Below are 18292 nucleotides of genomic sequence, written 5' to 3' on the forward strand. Positions count from 1 at the left end.
TCGAGGCAAGGCACCGCGTTTTCCACTGCAGGGATCCCTGTACTTTCTGTGACTAGAGGGCTCATCTGTTTGAAAGGCACCTTCAGACTGGAGAGGTGGAGGAGCCGGCAGGGGACAGAGGAAGGGCAGGGAATCTGCTGTGTCGGGTTGGCTCCATGTTCGAAGGTGGAAAGTGGATGAGGAGCACGCAGCACAGTTGCTCTGTCCTAGAACGAATTCTGGCTAACCAGCCGGGGCTCCCTCCTGGGAACCGAAATACACGTGGCGCCCTACCCCAATCTTAACTGCGATCTATTGAATGAACTCAAATAGTAATAGTAGAGTCTCTGGATTGAAAAATCTCATACTATTTTAATGTTCCTACTTTTTTTGTATTTTCTGAATTATGAGAACATGTAATTTTTTTTATTTACTTACTTATTTATTTTTATTTATTTATTTTTTGGGGACAGGGTTTTGCTCTTGTTGCCCAGGCTGGAGTGCGATGGTGTGATCTTGGCTCACTGCAAACTCTGCCATCCAGGTTCAAGCAATTCTCCCACCTCAGCCTCCCGAGTAGCTGGGATTACAGGCATGCACCACCATGCCTGGCTAATTTTGTACTTTTAGTAGAGATGGGATTTCACCATGTTGGTCAGGCTGGTCTCGAACTCCCGACCTCAGGTCATCCACCCCGTCTCGGCCTCCCAAAGTGCTGGGATTACAGGCGTGAGCCACTGCGCCCAGCCAGGACATGTGTTATTTTAAAGATTTAAAGGTTCTACGCAGATGAGGAAGGTCTCCGAGATCTCTGACATCACCAAGGGAGAAGTATGAGATTAAGTGGACAGAAGATGACTCCAAACAGTGAATTAATGGTGGATCCTGGGGAAGAGTTATTTAACGAATGTGCTTCCAAACATGAAGATAAGACTTGGATGTATTGTAAGAAAAGGTGGGCCGGGCGCGGTGGCTCACGCCTGTAATCCCAGCACTTTGGAAGGCCGAGGCGGGCGGATCACAAGGTCAGGAGATCGAGACCATGGTGAAACCCCGTCTCTACTAAAAATAGAAAAAAATTAGCCTGGCGCAGTGGCGGGCGCCTGTAGTCCCAGCTACTCGGGAGGCTGAGGCCCGAGAATGGCGTGAACCCGGGAGGCGGAGCTTGCAGTGAGCAGAGATTGCGCCACTGCACTCCAGCCTGGGCGACAGAGCGAGACTCCGTCTCAAAAAAAAAATAAAATAAAAAAATAAAAAAAAAATAAAAAAAAAGAAAAGGTGATGAGGCTGACCTGGATGGTGGTCAATATGGCCTGGCAATATTTTGCCTTTTGAGAGCATCAAAGGACAATATGACATGGTGGAAAGATAGACCAATAGTGTTGTGTTCACATTTTGCAGGACAATCCCAATGCCGCTTATCTAAGGAAACACGAACTTTGCCATTTACAAAACCCAGCGGGGAGACTGGAGGACATTTGAAAGCTGAGGGGAATGGAGAACTAGGTGTTAGAGGTCACCAAGCACGGCACAGGCTTGAAGAAATGTCTATCAATGAGCGTCTTGATGCAAAAGCAGCCCTTGTCGTTCACAGGCCGTTCTGACGAGCAGTCCACACAACCTCTTCCACTGTGTAGATTCGTCATAACTTCGGTTTGACTCTTCAGTTAAGTATTTTAAAATGCACTTAAATTATATATTTATATTTTACATACATGGCGTATATAGTATGATCCCAGTTTTCTAAAATTATTTGTCTATAAAACCCCTCTCTCACTCTTAACCCCCATCTGTTTATATTTCTAGAATGAAATCGAAACTGATATTCACCAACTGTGGACAATGATAATTTCTGACCAGTGAGATTTGTGTTCTTTTTTTTGTAATTATTATTTATTTATTTTTTGAGACAGCATCTTGCTCTGTTGCCCAGGCTGGAGTACAGTGGTGTGATCTCAGCTCACTGCAACCTCTGCCTCCCAGGTTCAAGCAATTCTGCCTCAGCCTCCCGAGTAGCTCTGATTACAGGTGCACATCACCACACCCGGCTAATTTTTTGTATTTTTAGTAGAGATGGGGTTTTGCCATGTTGGCCAGGCTGGTCTCGAACTCCTGACCTCAAGTGGTCCACTCACCTTGGCCTCCCAGAGTGCTAGGATTACAGGCGTGAGCCACCACGCCCGGCCTGTGTTCATTTTTAAACTTTCTTCTTTGAACATTTTGTTATATTGACAGGTATATCTTACATAAAGAACATGGGAATTTTTTGGTCATTTTTTTTCTCAGTGAAGAATATGGGTTATTACTCTTAAAACGCCTTTGACATCAAATAGCTGGATTCAAATCATAGATTCATTACAGCCTGGTTATAGGACTGTTAGGCAAGTTCCTTAGCTTCTCTTAGCCTTCATTTCAAATAGAAATACTTCATTTTCAATAGAGAATCTCCCTCCATGGTGGTGATGGAGATTCTAGATGGTGTGTGTCTAATAGCTAAAACAATATGAGGTGCTTACTCAACAGATCAGACCCAATTTATCATTTCTCTTAGTGTGGTTCCAGTTTGTTGCTTCTGTCCTCATATATTGAAGTTTTCCTTAGCTTATCTGCTTTCAACAAAATGCTGTGTCACCAAGACTCTGTTATTACATTATTTCATGCCTGTTCCATATAGACTAAGCTCCCGGCAGGAACCCAGCCTAGCCCCGGTCTCTCCTGAGTGCCATCTGGAATCTTATGGAAATATTTTACATTCTCACTTGCAGACTGTATTTAACTGAGAAGTGTCCCTGTTTCCAGGACAACCTACTGTAGATAATGCCACTGTTGGCTGGGCGCAGTGGCTTATACCTGTAATCCCAGCACTTTGGGAGGCCCAGGCGGGAGGATCACGAGGTCAGGAGATCAAGACCATCCTGGCTGACACGGTGAAACCCCATCTCTACTAAAAAATACAAAAAATTAGCAAGGTGTGGTGGCGGGCGCCTGTAGTTCTAGCTACTCAGGAGGCTGAGGCAGGGGAATGGCTTGAATCCGGGAGGCAGAGGTTGCAGTGACCCGAGATTGTGGCACTGTACTCCAGCCTGGCAACACAGCAGGACTCTATCACAAAAAAAAAAAAAAAAGACAATGCCAGTGTTTTGGTTTGGTTTTGACAGGTTGGTCAGAATAAATATTTTTGCCACTTCTTTTTCTCGGGTTATGGCTTGCTTCTACGTAGTGGTGCTATTGTGACACTTCATGGATTGGTTTGAACCATATTTTTAAATAATTAAAATTCTCCTTTGATACCTGCAAAGAAGCAGGTTGGAGCCTGATCTAGCCTTGGACAAGGCAGAGCTGGCCTCATCTGCCCCTCGTGCCAAACCATACTTCCTCAATTCTAGCTTGCAAAGGGCAGGACTCCTCAGTGTGGCACCACCCAGATTTTCACCTTACGTTGTCCTTGGGACAATCTTTACAGAAAAGAAAGCTCTAGTGATTAGATAGCCTGGATTATTTGCCTACATGATTTTCCTTTTCACACTAATTTTTGCCCTTTCTTTCTTTCTTTCTTTCTTTTTTTTTTTTTTTTTTTTTTTGAGACGGAGTCTGGCTCTGTCGCCCAGGCTGGAGTGCAGTGGCCGGATCTCAGCTCACTGCAAGCTCCACCTCCCGGGTTCACGCCATTCTCCTGCCTCAGCCTCCCGAGTAGCTGGGACTACAGGCGCCCGCCAACACACCCGGCTAGTTTTTTTGTATTTTTTAGTAGAGATGGGGTTTCACCGTGTTAGCCAGGATGGTCTCGATCTCCTGACCTCATGATCCGCCCGTCTGGGCCTCCCAAAGTGCTGGGATTACAGGCTTGAGCCACCGCGCCCAGCCTGCCCTTTCTTTCATGCGCAGCTGGGCTGTCTCTAGAGACCAAAGGATCTCTACTTTTTGTAAGCCTAAGACCTGAAAAGCATTGCCTGGCAAACCTTGTAAGCCATCGTGCATCACAATACCCTTTGAATGATGTAGAGGAATCAGGCCCCGCCACTGCCACTCTGCAGTTGATCCAGCAGCAGGAGGCAGCTGTAATCATCACTGTCCTCAGAGTATTTTTAAGAACAAGGAGGTCTCTGCCCACGGCAGCCGAGGCAGGTAAGAGCGGTGTGGTTGTTACTGCCTGTACCTCTCTCGCCTCGCTTAGTGGCTGCATTACTACATGGTTGACTGCATTTCAAATATTTTAGAGACAGGAACTCACAACATAAAGAAACTTTATGGCAAATCTTTTGGTAAAGCAAAAATTTCTTTTAGAAAGTGAATACTCATCCCTCTCAACTTTGAATTCTTGTCATAGTTTTAACTCAACGTGTCTTTTTTTTTTTTCTTGGAAACGGGTACACCTATATTTAATAAGATATCTGGTTCTCTGTGATACAAGAATACCTAGGTTTTAAAAACTGTTAACTAGATGAACAGGTCACTGAGTTAGCTGATCGACTGATTCTTTCATTTATTCACTCATTCTGAAGTATGCATCAAGCACTCCTTGGAGAGCGAACACTTTGCAAGAGAATGAGATAGGGAAGGACAAAGAGAGCGAAGATCGTGGCCACCAAAACGAAGTGGTCCCCAACATCTAGGAGCTCATGTTTTACCTGAAGAGACAAAGTGCTGTATGAAATGGATGTCTTGGCCAAGCATGGTGGCTCACACCTATCATCCCAACATTTTGGGAGGCCGAGGAGGGAGAATCGCTTGAGCCCAGGAGTTTGAGACCAGTCTGGGCAACATAGCAAGGCCCTGTCTCTATTTAAGAAAACGAACAACAACAACAACAACAAAAATCCTAGATGTCTTGTTGTTTGAAGAATTTCTGGAGCCTTATCCAAAGCCTGGCAGAGAGTTGTCACTAATTTTTCTTAAACAATAGAATAAATTAATTCAGAAACCAATAAACCAAAAAGGAAAAGACTCAGAACCAAAATGCATAGGAGAATTTACCAGGGGCTCTGGGAATTCCGAGGAGGGAAGTGGGCCATTTGAAACTCAGAAGAGAGGCCTGGTAGAGAACTTACGGAGGACCTGAACAAAGCCCTGAAGAATGGGCTTAAAGAATGAGTATTCAGGCAGCAGAATTCACTACAGAACTGGTGAGAATCAGGGGAGAGGGGAACCAACCTTCCTGAACTGGGAAAACTGGCTGCCTGAGAAAACAGAAGCAATAGGGGACTGACAAAGTAACTCAGTTGCTGCGAGCCCTCTTCTAAACAGCCTCTCAGCACACATGCTCAAAGGCAGTTAGAACGGTCGTCATGCTCTTAGCAGGGTGAGTCATGTCAGTCCTAAAGCACTTCTCCACCCATGCCTTCTCTACACCCTCAGGTCACTAGGGCACGGCTTCCCCCAGAGGCTGAACTTCCTCTAATTTCATGAGCACAGATGCAACACTTACAAGGAAAAGGGGCATTATAAAATAAATGCATCCAGAAAATCAACTGATGCAGTTTACTCACCAGTTCAAATGCCATTTTCTGACTATTCCACAGGTTTCCATTGACTCACTGAATTTTCCAAATCTTACTAGATATAGAACATCAGAGTCTTGGGACCCTGACTCAAATATCCTTCCTCCGTCCCTTCTCTGGACAGATTAATTCATAACTTGCTAGTTGTCTTTCATGGGGGCCCGTAAGTTGATTAAATTTGCTAAATGATTGTGACTGGTTTCATTTGACATTGTACCGGGAGTACCCAAACTTTGATTTTTTTTTGAGATGGAGTCTCACTCTATTGCCCAGGCTAGAGTGCAGTAACATAATCTTGGCTCACTGAAGCCTCCACCTCCTGGTTCAAACGATTCTCCTGCCTTAGCCTCCAGAGTAGCTGGGACTACCGGTGCACACCACCACACCCGGCTTATCTGTGTATGTATATTTTTAGTTGAAACAGGTTTCACCAGGTTGACCAGGCTGGTCTCAAACTCCTGACCTCAGCACTTTGGAAGGCCTGCCTCATCCTTCCAAAGTGCTGGGATTATAGGTGTGAGCCACCATGGCTGGCCTGATTCAACAACACTTTTTAAAATTCTTTCCTATCATAAAAATAGACGCCAATTTTAAAAATGTTTTTCAACCAAGTCTTCAGAAAGTCCTTCTCCTTGAGGAAAGCTTTTCAGATGCTTCATATCACGGAAAATGTCCAGGTTTTCTGAAGCAAATGTGACTTGTCTGCTCTTAGAGTCTATTTTTTTAGACCTCTGAAAGAGGAGAGGGAGACGCAGCCACCCGGCTGCCTGGAAGGTAATCTGGTACGAAAGGATTCTGTTTTAGTAGTGACTGTGCTTTAATTTTATATGCACTTCTGTGGCTCTGTGATTAATATCTGACTTTATCTCCTTCACCAGACTGTAAGCAACAGGACGGTGAAATCACGTGTCTTTTGCTAAACACGTTTCCTGTAGCTGCCTGGCAGGGTCAGGCAAAGGTAGTTGGTTAATAAATCTTTGCTGAATGGATCAGTCGATCAGTGATGCTACAGTGGAAGGGGCTTGAGCCTTGGAGTCAGACAGACCTGGCTGTGTGAACTTAAACATGTGGTTTAACACTTTCTATAAACTAAGAGGAATCATGAACATCGTGCAGGATTCTTTCAAGCACTGGACGAACCAGCCCATGTGAAAGGTCTGGTGGATGGTGGGTGTCGGCTGAGGTTCTTCCCCACCCCTCTCTACCAGAGGGTAGTTGCTCTTTTTCAAAATCGCTTCAGCTATTTTAGTTCTCTTGCATTTCCAAATAAATTTTATTCTTTTAATTAATTAATTAATTAATTTTTCTCACTCTGTCACCAGGCTGGAGTGCAGTGGCACGATCTCAGCTCACTGCAACCTCTGCCTCCCGGGTTCAAGCGATTCTCCTGCCTCAGCCTCCCGAGTAGCTGAGACTACAGGCAGGCGCCACCATGCTCGGTTAATTTTTGTATTTTTAGTAGAGACAGTTTCATCATGTTGGCCAGGATGGTCTCGATCTCTTGACCTCGTGATTTGCCCGCCTCAGCCTCCCATAGTGCTGGGATTACAGGCATGAGCCACCACGCCCAGTCCCAAATAAATTTTAGAATAAATTTGTCTATATCTACAAAAAAATCCTGCTGGGATTTTGTTAAGATAAAGCAGATCATTGTACGGTGAATTGTTAGCTTTATTTGTTCTCTTCCAGTCCACGAATGTAGTCTACCTCTCAGGTCTTCTCCGGTTTCTTTCATCAGCATTTTGGAGTTTTCGGCATACAAATCCTGTATATGTGTTGTTCGATTTTCACATATTTCATTTTTAAGCAATTGTAAATAGTTGTGTTTTAAATTTTTGTTCCAATTTTTAATTTATATCTAGAAATATGATTTTTTTACATGTTAATCTTGAATCCTACGATCTTGCTAAGCATAGCTGTTGGTTTTAGGAATTTATTTGTAGATTTCTTGAGATTTTCTATGTGGACAATTATGTCATTTGCAGCTAAGGACATCTGTATACCTTTTATTTCCTTTTCTTCTTATTGTGCTGGCTAGGACTTGCGGCACTATGTTTAATACGAGTAATGACAGTAAACATGCTTGTTTTGCTACCAATTTTAGGAAGAGAGCACTCAGTCCTTAACCATTATGTATGACGCTAGCTGTAGGTTTCTGTAGATGTTCACTATCAGATTGAGAAGGTTCCCTACAGTTTGCTAAGAAATTTTACCACAGATGGGTGAATTTTCTTAGGTTCTTTACTATTATTGTATGTTGTAGAAATTTGATTTAATCCATATTATATAATGCCAAAAACGTACTGAGAAAGTTGACAAATCTTACAGATTTGTTCCTGAAGTCAGCATGTTGAACATTAACTTTGAGGAAGTTTGTTGCAACGTGCATTTTTAATTCATTTATCTTGGTTCACCTTCTGAATACCAATGTGATAAAAAGTTGCATTGTTAAATTTTAATTTCTGTGCACGGAGAGTCTCACCTCAGTGGTCTGGGGGCCAACATGAGTTAATGGAGGTGGCTGAATCCTCCTGGGAGCCACGAAGCTGCACAAGCCTTGACTCATTCTTAGCAATGTACCTTAAGAAATAAATTCAATAGAATGAAACATATTCAAAGAGATGTTCAGCATGACCAAAATGTCCAAAATTAGGGTATTGGGTTAAATAAATTATAACTCACTCAGTTATGCAATGAATATTTGTCAGATGTCTACCATGTGCTAATTATTATCTTTGACCTGACTGCTATAGCAGTAGACAAAATAGACAACCCTGCCCTTTCTTCTTTTCCTTTTTTTTTTTTTTTTTTTTTTTTTTGGAGACAGGGTCTCATTCTGTCACCCAGGCTGGAGTGCAGTGGCGTCTTTTCAGCCCACTGCAACCTCCACCTCCCAGGCTTAAGCAATCCTCCCATCTCAGCCTCCCAAGTAACTGGGACTACAGACACACGCCACCTGCCCAGATAATTCTTGTATCCTTTGGACAGATGAGGTTTTGCCATGTTGCCCAGGCTGGTCTCAAACTCCTGATCTCAAGCGATCCACCCACTTTGGCCTCCTAAGCGCTGAGATGACAGGCATGAGCTACTGCAACCACCATGGAGATTACTTTCTAATGAGGGCAGGGTGAAACAAATATAAATAAGATACATAAGTAAACGTACAGTATGGCAAATGGGGAAAAGTGTTTTGGAGAAAAACAAAGTAAAGGCAGGGAAAAGGAGTTCAGAAGTGGGGTGGAGTGGAGTCTTATGTTAAATAGAGTGGTGGGTGGCCCTTACTAAACTACACAAAGGAATGTGAAATATTAAAATTAAGAATACTCAGCCGGGCACAGGGGGCTCACGCCTGTAATCCCAACACTCTGGGGGGCCAAGGCGGATGGATCACGAAGTCAGGAGTTCAAGACCAGCCTGACCAACATGATGAAACCCTGTCTCTACTAAAAATACAAAAATTAGCCAAGTGTGGTAGCATGCGCCTGTAATCCCAGCTACTCAGGAGGCTGAGGCAGGAGAATCATTTGAACCCAGGAGGCAGAGGTTATAGTGAGCCAAGATTGTGCCTCTGCACTCCAGCCTGGGCGACAGAGCGAGATTCCATCTTGGGAAAAAAAAAAAAAAAAAAAAAAGTAGTCTAGCAATGTGGAAAAAGTGTTATGATATATTGTTCAATGAGAAACAAAGAATATAAAATAGGGCCAGGCACAGCGGCTCAGGCCTGTAATCCCAGCCCTTTGGGAAGCCGAGGTGGGAGGATTGGTTGGGCCTAGGAGTTCAAGACCAGCCTAGATAACAGATAACATAGTGAGACCCATCTCTACAAAAAGAAAAAAAAAAAAATTTATTTAATTAGCCGAGTGTGGTGGCATGCACCTGCAGTACAAGCTACTCAGGAGGCTGAAGGCGGAGGATCACTTGAGCCCGGAAGGTTGAGACCAGCCTAGCCAACGTGGTGAAACCCCATCTCTACTAAAAACAAGCAAAAAAAATTAGCCGGGCATGGTGGTACACACCTGTAATCCCAGCTGCTCAGGAGGCTGAGGCAGGAGAATCACTTGAACCCGGGAGGTGGAGGTTGCAGTGAGCCAAGTTCGCACCACTGCCCTCCAGCCTGGGCGAAAAGAGCCAGACTCTGTCTCAAAAAGGAAAAGAAAAGAAGAGAAAATTAAAAATTACAAAATAGAATATCTGCTGTGGTTTAAATATTTCTGTATGGGCCAGGCATGATGGCTCACACCTGTAATCCCAGCACTTAGGGAGGCCGAAGTGGGTGGATTACTTGAGGTCAGGAGTTCGAGACCAGCCTGGCCAACATGGTGAAATCCTGTCTCTACTAAAAATACAAAAATTAGCTAGGCGTGGTGGCGCATGTCTGTAATCCCAGCTACTTAGGAGGCTGAGGCATGAGAATTGCTTGAACCCAGGAGGTAGAGGTTGCAATGAGCTGAGATCGTGCCACTGCACTCCAGCCTAAGTGACAGAGTGGGACGGTCTCAAAAAAAAAATTTAAGTATGTATATGTGTGTGTATATATATATATAGACACACACACACACACACACACACACACGTATATATATACTATAAAAACATGAAAATAGTTGTTTACGTGTAGAATTCATGGATGGCTCTAATATTGTCTTATGGCATTATTTACTCTGGGCATACTATGTTTTCAGTGGTAAATAAAAACATTCAAAGATTTCCTAGGCATAATTGAAATTGAGTGAATGGTAGGGCAAGGGTACAGATAGCACTTTTGTTTGCTTTGGAAGAATTTTACTTGGGGCACATCTAAGTGAGGGTCTTTTATTAAGGCAACTAAACAATTACATATTTAAGGGAGATGAAAGTTATGTTGTTCCTGGTGCTGAGAACAACAGTTGTACAGTACTGGCTGTGACTATGAAAATGATGGTAAGTTTACCATATATTCATACTTGAGTTATCACATTTGGATTTGGTATGTGACTATATTTTTTAAGATGGACTAAAATAAAATGTACTGATATATCTTATTGCAAACTACACTTCTTTATGTGTCCAAGAGATTATGATTAACGGCAAAAAAAAAAAAAAAAGTGATTTGGTATCCCTTACATAAGGTACAGGAAATTCTCTAAAGATCGGTAACCACTCCCAGACAAGGTCCTCTGATTATCGTAGGAGCATTGACTTAGACTCAACCACCACTGCTAATGCATTCCTCTAAAAACATTTGCATGGCACGGCGACCAGAGACAACCCACAGAATGGGAGAAAACATTTGCAAACTACCCACCTGACAAGGGATTAATAACCAGAATGTATAAAGAGCTTAAACAATTCAACAGGGAAAAGAAAATCTGATTTTAAAATGGGCCAAAGGGCCAGGAGCAGTGGCTCACACTTGTAATCTGAGCACTTTGGGAGACCGACGTGGGTGGATCACCTGAGGTCAAGAGTTCAAGACCAGCCTGGCCAACATGATGAAAGCCCACCTCTACTAAAAATACAAAAAATTAGCTGGGTGTGGTGGCGGGCGCCTGTAATCCCAACTACTTGGGAGGCTGAGGCAGGAGAATCACTTGAACACAGGAGACGGAGGCTGCAGTGAGCCAAGATCACGCCATTGAACTCCAGCCTGAGCAATGAGAGCAAAACTCCATCTCAAAAAATTAATTAATTAATTAATTAAATTAAATAAGCAAAAAATCTGAATAGACATTTCTCAGAAGACACATAAATGGCCAACAGGTGTATTAAAAAAAAAAGTTCAACATGGCCGGGCATGGTGGCTTATGCCTGTAATCCCAGCACTTTGGGAGACCGAGCAGGCAGATCACAAGGTGAATCTGGCCATACTGGCCAACATGGCGAAACCTTGTCTCTACTAGAAATACAAAAAATTAGCTGGGCGTGGTGATGCATGCCTGTAGTCCCAGCTACTAGGGAGGCTGAGGCAGGAGAATTACTGGAACCCAGGAGGCAGAGGTTGCAGTGAGCCAACATCACACCACTGTACCACTGCACTCCAGCCTAGAGACAGAGTGAGTCTAAAAAAAAAAATTCAACGTTACTAATCATCAGAAAAATGCAATGGGATATCATCTCGCCTCAGTTAAAATGTCTTTTATCCAAAAGCCAGGCAATAATGAATGCTACTATGGAGAACAGTGTGGAGGTTCCTCATAAAACTAAAAATAGAACTACCATATGATCCAGCAATCTTTCTGCTGGGTATATATCAAAGAGAAAGGAAATTGTTATATCAAAGAGGTATCTGCACTCCCATGTTTACTGCAGCACTATTCACAATAGCCAAGCTATGGAATCAACCCGTGTCTATCAATGGATGAATGGATAAAGAAAATGTGAGAGAGATATATATGCATGGAATATTATTCAGCCATAAAAAAAGCATGAAATTGGCTGGGCACAGTGGCTCATGCCTGTAATCCCAGCACTTTGGGAGGCTGAGGCGGGAGGATCACCTGAGGTCAGCAGTTCCAAGACATGGTGAAACCCCATCTCTACAAAAATACAAAAATTAGCTGGGCATGATGGCAGGTGCCTGTAGTCCCAGCTAGTCAGGAGGCTAAGGCAGGAGAATTGCTTGAACCTGGGAGGCAGAGGTTGCTGCAAGCTGAGATCACGCCATTGCACTCCAGCCTAGGTGACAGAGCGAGACTCCGTCTCAAAAAAAAAAAAAAAGCATGAAATCCTGTCATTTACAGCATGAAGGGAACTGGAGGACATTATATTAAGTAAAATAAGCCAGGCACAGAAAGACAAATGTTGCCTGTTCTCACAAATATGTGGGAGCTTGAAAAAATTTGAACTTGCAGAAGAAAAGAAATTGAGTTTGTGGAGATGGAGGGTAGAATGATGGTAGAATGATGGTTAGCAGAGGCTGGGAAGGGGAGTGGGGAAGAGGGGATAAACGGTGGATGGTTAATGGAACAAAAATACAGTTAGAAGAAAAAAGATCAGTGTTTGGTAGCACAACAGGTGATTATTGTCTGTAATTTATTGTACATTTCTTTTTTTTCTTTCTTTTTTTATTTTTATTTTTTTTGAGATGGAGTCTTCCTCTGTTGCCCAGGCTGGAGTGCAGTGGCTCCGTCTCGGCTTACTGCAACCTCTGCCTCCTGAGTTCAAGGATTCTCCTGCCTCAGCCTCCCGAGTAGCTGGGATTATAGGCGCCCGCCACCATGCCTGGTTAATTGTTGTATTTTTAGTAAAGATGGGGTTTCACCATGTTGGCCAGGCTGGTCTCGAACTCCAGACCTCAAGTGTTCTACCCGCCTTGGCCTCTCAAAGTGCTGGGATTACAGGCCTGAGCCACCGCACCCGGCCTGTTCTACATTTCAAAATAACTTAAAAAGTGGAATTAGAATGTTCCTAACACAAAGAAATGATACATGATTGAGGTGATGGACACCCCCATTACCCTGATTGGATCATTACTCATTGTATGCTTGTATAAAAATGGCACATGCACCCCATAAATATGTACATCTCCTATATATCCAAAAAAAGCATGGCAACCCATGACCAATTTATTCCCGTACAAGACTGATTCAGAATTTCTAGGCACTGAGCCCTCACTCTATCTTCGAAAGGATAGTTGGGGCTGTCTTTGTTAGGAGCACAAGAACCCTGAATACCCTGCATTATTCTGTCCAGCCTATCACTTCTGTCCAGCCAATCATCACTTCTGTCCAGCCTGTCTCTTCTGTCCGGCCTATCATCACTTCTGTCCAGCCTATCAACACTTCTGTCCAGCCTGTCATCACTTCTGTCCAGCCTCTCATCACTTCTGTCCAGCCTATCGCTTCTGTCCAGCCTCTCATCACTTCTGTCCAGCCTCTCATCACTTCTGTCCAGCCTATCATCACTTCTGTCCAGCCTATCACTTCTGTCCAGCTTATCACTTCTACTGAAGTAAACTCTGCAGTCACAAAGCTTTCGGAGTTCGGGTTAGCAAATTAACCCAGAGCTCAGGTGCATTTACAGATTTTCTCTTTCATTGTTTCTTCCTTCCTTCTCACTCTCTCTCTCTTTTTTTTTCAAATAATCACAGCAGTAAAAGTACATTATAAATGATTAGGCTCTGTTGGATAGCCAGCTATTCCATTATAATGTAATGCATTTAAAATCTTCAAGTTGCTTTGAAAAACACACTCAGGTGAAATAAAGCAGCTAGCCAGCCAGCAGGCAATGAGTTAACCGTTGTCTATGAAAGGGAAGAGGAGGAGACATCATACACTTTTTTTTTCCAGTCCTTTCTGTCTCCTGGTTACGGAATAGTCCTAGTTTTGTGTTGGCTGTTGGTCTGGGTGCCTTGTGATTGTTTTGATAGAGCATAAGAGTTAAAATAAATATTTCTGCAGCCAGAGGGTTCCAGCCCTGGTTCCTTGGTAACCTCATACAAGTTACTTGACTTCTTCAGTACCTCAATTTCTTGGGAGTAAATAGCGATAAAACTCTGTGGGGTTGCTAGGAGGCTAATAGGAGTTAATACCTGTTACCTGATACATAATCCATGATTGTCAATAGGAACTCACATTTCTCCTTTCTCAAAGATGTTTTCAAGGACACGGAACACTCTCGCACACATCACTGCCTCATTGAACCCTGCAGAGAGCTATTGTAATCAATGTGGAGAATGGGGAAATGACTTGCCTCAGGTCACGTAGGTCTCAGTCCAGTGTTCTCCTGCTACACCACTAGCCATGTTTGTGCAAACCACAGGCCCACTTGTCTTTATGCATACATAATAGATAGGCAGAGTGCAAAATTCCTAAGGTAAATGGTAAAACGTGTGCCTTTGTCCCCCAGCCACTCAGTTTTCCTTCCCATTGTTTACTCCTTTTCCTGTGATTTTTCTTTTTTTTTTTTTAAGACAGAGTCTCACTCTGTCACCCAGGCTGGAGTGCAGTGGTGTGATCTTGGCTCACTGCAACCTCCACTTCCTGGGCTCAAGCGATCCTCCTGCCTCAGCCTCCTGAGTAGCTGGGACCGCAGGCAAGCACCTCCACACAGCCTTTTTCTTTTTTTGTATTTTTCATAGAGGTGGGGTCTCACCACTTTATGTGATTATTTAAATGTAGTAGTTTGCTTGTGGCAAGCCATATTCTCCAGTAAATAATCAGATGTGGGCCAGGCCCGGTGGCTCATGCCTGTAATCCCAGCACTTTGAGAGGCCAAGGCGGGTGGATCATGAGTTCAAAAGATCAAGACCATCCTGGCCAACATGGCGAAACCCTGTCTCTACTAAAAATATAAAAAGTTAGCGGGGTGTGGTGGCACACACCTGTAGTCCCAGCTACTCAGGAGGCTGAGGCAGGAGAATTGTTTGAACCCGGGAGGTGGAGGCTGCAGTGAGCCAAGATTGTGCCATTGCACTCCAGCCTGGGTGACAGAGTGAGGCCCTGTGGGAAAAAAAAAAAATGTGATAAGAAATTTTAGACTAGAAACAACATACATGTTTAGTCTAGGATCAGTGTGGGAAACAGAAAGGGGTTAACATACAAAATGAAGTGCTTAAAAAAATCCTCAGAAGGGCTGGAGGAACAGGCTCTGGGTGGGGCCCCCAGGAGGCATCTGGAACATCTCCACCAAACTGACCCATCACCGGTAAAGCTATGTCAGTCCAGATCAGGAAGCTGCTTCCAGGAGTATTGAGTTCAAGAACCTACTCTCAACACCACCACCACTGCCACCCAGGAAGCTGGAATTTGAACCTTGGGACACAGACTTCAGCCACTGCCTTCACAACAGTTGCTTCTTGTCTGCCCCAAAGCTGGAGATGAGACACTGGACGTTTGCTGCAAAGAAGTGCTATGTCTCCACAACCTTGCTGGCCAGTAGAGATCACGGCAGCAGCCTCTGCCTCACGTCCACCTTCCAAATCCCAAGCAAGCACAGCCGATGAAAGGGCTCTCATTCCTGGCCGGGATTCTTGTCGTGAGGGACTCTGGGAAATGTTGTGCTTAGCTTGCAAGAAATGAGACAGGATCTTGGGCACAACTGATCAAAGCAAAAACAAAAGAACAATGAGGTGAGACAGGAGACTATGCCCAGCTAACGTTAGCGCAGTACCTTTGCTTTTTATTTTCTCATTGATTTATACTTACTTAATTTTTTTACCTTTGATTTTTAAAGAAAAGCATATCTGTATGTATTAGCCTTATGCTTGCCATTTCTTTTTGCTCCTTTACTAATCTTGTATTTCCTTCCCTAAGTAGCCTATAAGCATCATCCTTCCACCATGTCAAATATTTTTACCGATTTCTTTCAAGATGGACTTTGTGGTACTAGATAGCTCACCCATGGAACTATGTGTAAACTGGCAATATGATCCTTTACTCTACATATTTTTTTCAGATTCCCATCCATCATGACAGCCATCCGACTACGAGAATTTATTGAGCGTCGCCCACTGATCCCGCCAAGGTATAGTTCTTCCAGAGGCACTGCCTCCAGGGCTGAGGCCAGGCAGCCAGGTGCCTGGGGAGTTAGAACTGCACATCCTACTGCTCAGTGGTTGAGAGACCACTGCCAGGGAGTTCTAGGGAAGCTCTTTGGATGTTTCTTGATGAGCAGGTCTATGCAAACCCACTGGCAAAAGTCAGAGGAAGCTGAGACGCCAAAGAAAGAGACTGATAAATCCAGTTTCTTACAAAGAAATATTTAACAGGGACTTATGAACAGAAGCCACATATGTGTCTCGGTGGCAGTGAGATGAGATGGCGGATGTCTGCACCATTACCCCCGAGACCCAGGGTTTAGATACCATAGGGAAAGAGTGATACAGAAGGGATATAGGGGACAATTGAAGTATGATAACACCAACGCTGTTTGGCCGAAGGGCAGAACTTACAGTAAGTACCTACTCTGATACCAGGAACTATAGAGAAACTGGAAATCTTAGAGGCCTGGGGTGATATGATTTGGTTGTGTCTCTACTCAAATCTCATCTTGAATTGTAGTTCCCATAATTCCCACGTGTCATGGGAGGGACCTGGTGGGAGGTAATTGAATCATGGGGTGGGGCTTTCCCATGCTGTTCTCCTGACAGTGAATAAGTCTCATGAGATCTGATGGTTTTATAAGTGGGAGTTCCCCTGAGCAAACTCTCTTGCCTGCTGCCATGTAAGATGTGCCTTTGCTCCTCCTTTGCCTTCTGCCATGATTGTGAGGCCTCCCCAGCCATGTGGAACTGTGAGTCCATTAAACCTCTTTTTCTTCATAAAGTACCCAGTCTCAGGTATTTCTTCATAGCAATAGGAAAATGGGCTAATAAAAGGGGTTAATCAGAAGCCAACATGGTGAATTTGCATCCAACACAGAGTTGCTCTAGCCTCTACCTTGGGTTTAGGGAAGTTGTGAGAAAGATTCTCACTGCAGAATCCAAGCAAACAGGCAACTCCAAATTCCCAAAAGACCAGAAGGATATTGGTTTTTGCTTGGGAAGAGCTTTACTGAGAAGTCTGAGCAACGCAGGCCTACATTTTGGATCGGACCATTTTACTCTGCTTGGGGTAAAACACACTGCCCCTGTGCTTTGGCACGATGAGAGCTGACAGCACAGATGGAAACTAAGGAGCCGTTTCAATCTTTCTTCAAGGTCCTCTATGGCACAAGAATAACAAGCCCTAGATATGTTTTGTTGTACTAAATTTGATATCAGATGAGTCTGTAAATCCTAACCCCGCTCTCCCTTCACCATCTGTGATGGAGTCTGCAGAAGTGGAGTAGCTATAAATTTGTGACAGAAACCTCACGCTGTGATTTGGGCGTCAGCCTCTTGTAGCCCCATTGGCTTCGTGGCTTTGAGCAAGCCTCATGTTTATTTTATTTTATTTTTATTTATTTATTAGGGACAAAGTCTCGCCCTGTTGCCCAGGCTGGAGTGAAGTGGCTGGATTATGATCTTCCACCTCCTGGGTTCAGCTGATCTTCCTGCTGCCTTAGTCTCCTGAGTAGCTAGGACTACAAGCTGCCTGGCTAATTTTTAAATTTTCTGTAGAGACCAGGTCTCACTATGTTGCCCAGACTGTCTGGAACTCCTAGCCTCAAGCAATCCTCCTTAGTATCTCAAAGTACTGGGATTACGGGTGTGAGCCACAACACACCCGTAATGTTTATTTTAATATTGAGTTATTTTAGCCATGTTTGGTCAAAAAAGAGAAGTCTTTCTTCCAGAAACTACAGAAGGAGTGAATGGATGGATGTGTCCTTCTTGGGTACACCTTAAGAATTTGCTTTTAAGACCTGGCGCAGCACCTCGTGCCTGTAATCCCAGCACTTTGGGAGGCCAAGGCGGGTGGATCACTTGAGGTCAGGAGTTCAAGAGCAGCTTGGGCAACATAGTGAAACCTATCTCTACTAAAAATACAAAAATTAGCCAGGCGTGGTGGCGCACACCTGCAATCCCAGCTACTCAGGAGGCTGAGGCAGGAGACTCGCTCGAGTCCAGGAGGCAGAGGTTGCAATGAGCCGAGATCGTGCCACTGCACTCCAGTGTGGGCAACAGAACAAGACTTTGTCTATTAAAAAAAAAAAAAAAAAAAAAAAGAAACAAATAAAATAATTGGAAGTTGTGATAAAGGCTATAAAGGAAATGAAAAAGGGTGTGAGAGAGAATAATCAAGGCGGAGAGGCAGGCAGAGGAGAATACCTTCTCTAGCCAGGGTGTTCAGGGAACAGCTCTCTGAGCAGTTAACAGCCGAGCATGATGCTGGGTGATAGGGGTAGGGGGGCGGGAGAAGGGAGTGGTCTAGGGAGGAGGAAGTGCAGGTCCAAAAGCCCTGAGTCATGAAAGA

General features: G+C 44.0%; 1 protein-coding gene across 3 annotated transcripts in view; it reads left to right on the forward strand.

Annotated features, from left to right (window-relative positions):
* The first annotated feature begins 3845 nt into the window (after positions 1 to 3845).
* The window catches only part of C1H1orf100 (chromosome 1 C1orf100 homolog), a 40614-nt gene continuing 26167 nt past the window's right edge, over positions 3846 to 18292 (forward strand). Inside the window, exons 1-2 of one of the 3 annotated variants that reach the window (XM_009196188.3) lie at positions 3846 to 4104; positions 15852 to 15920. In XM_009196188.3, coding sequence (XP_009194452.1) covers positions 15865 to 15920 — 56 coding nt within the window. In that variant the 5' untranslated portion in view covers positions 3846 to 4104; positions 15852 to 15864. The remainder of the gene's footprint in view (positions 4105 to 15851; positions 15921 to 18292) is intronic. The other 2 variants (XM_017953295.2, XM_003893681.4) reach the window with 2 other exon arrangements.

This window comes from Papio anubis, chromosome 1 (assembly GCF_008728515.1).
Source record: "Papio anubis isolate 15944 chromosome 1, Panubis1.0, whole genome shotgun sequence".
Taxonomy (NCBI): domain Eukaryota; kingdom Metazoa; phylum Chordata; class Mammalia; order Primates; family Cercopithecidae; genus Papio; species Papio anubis.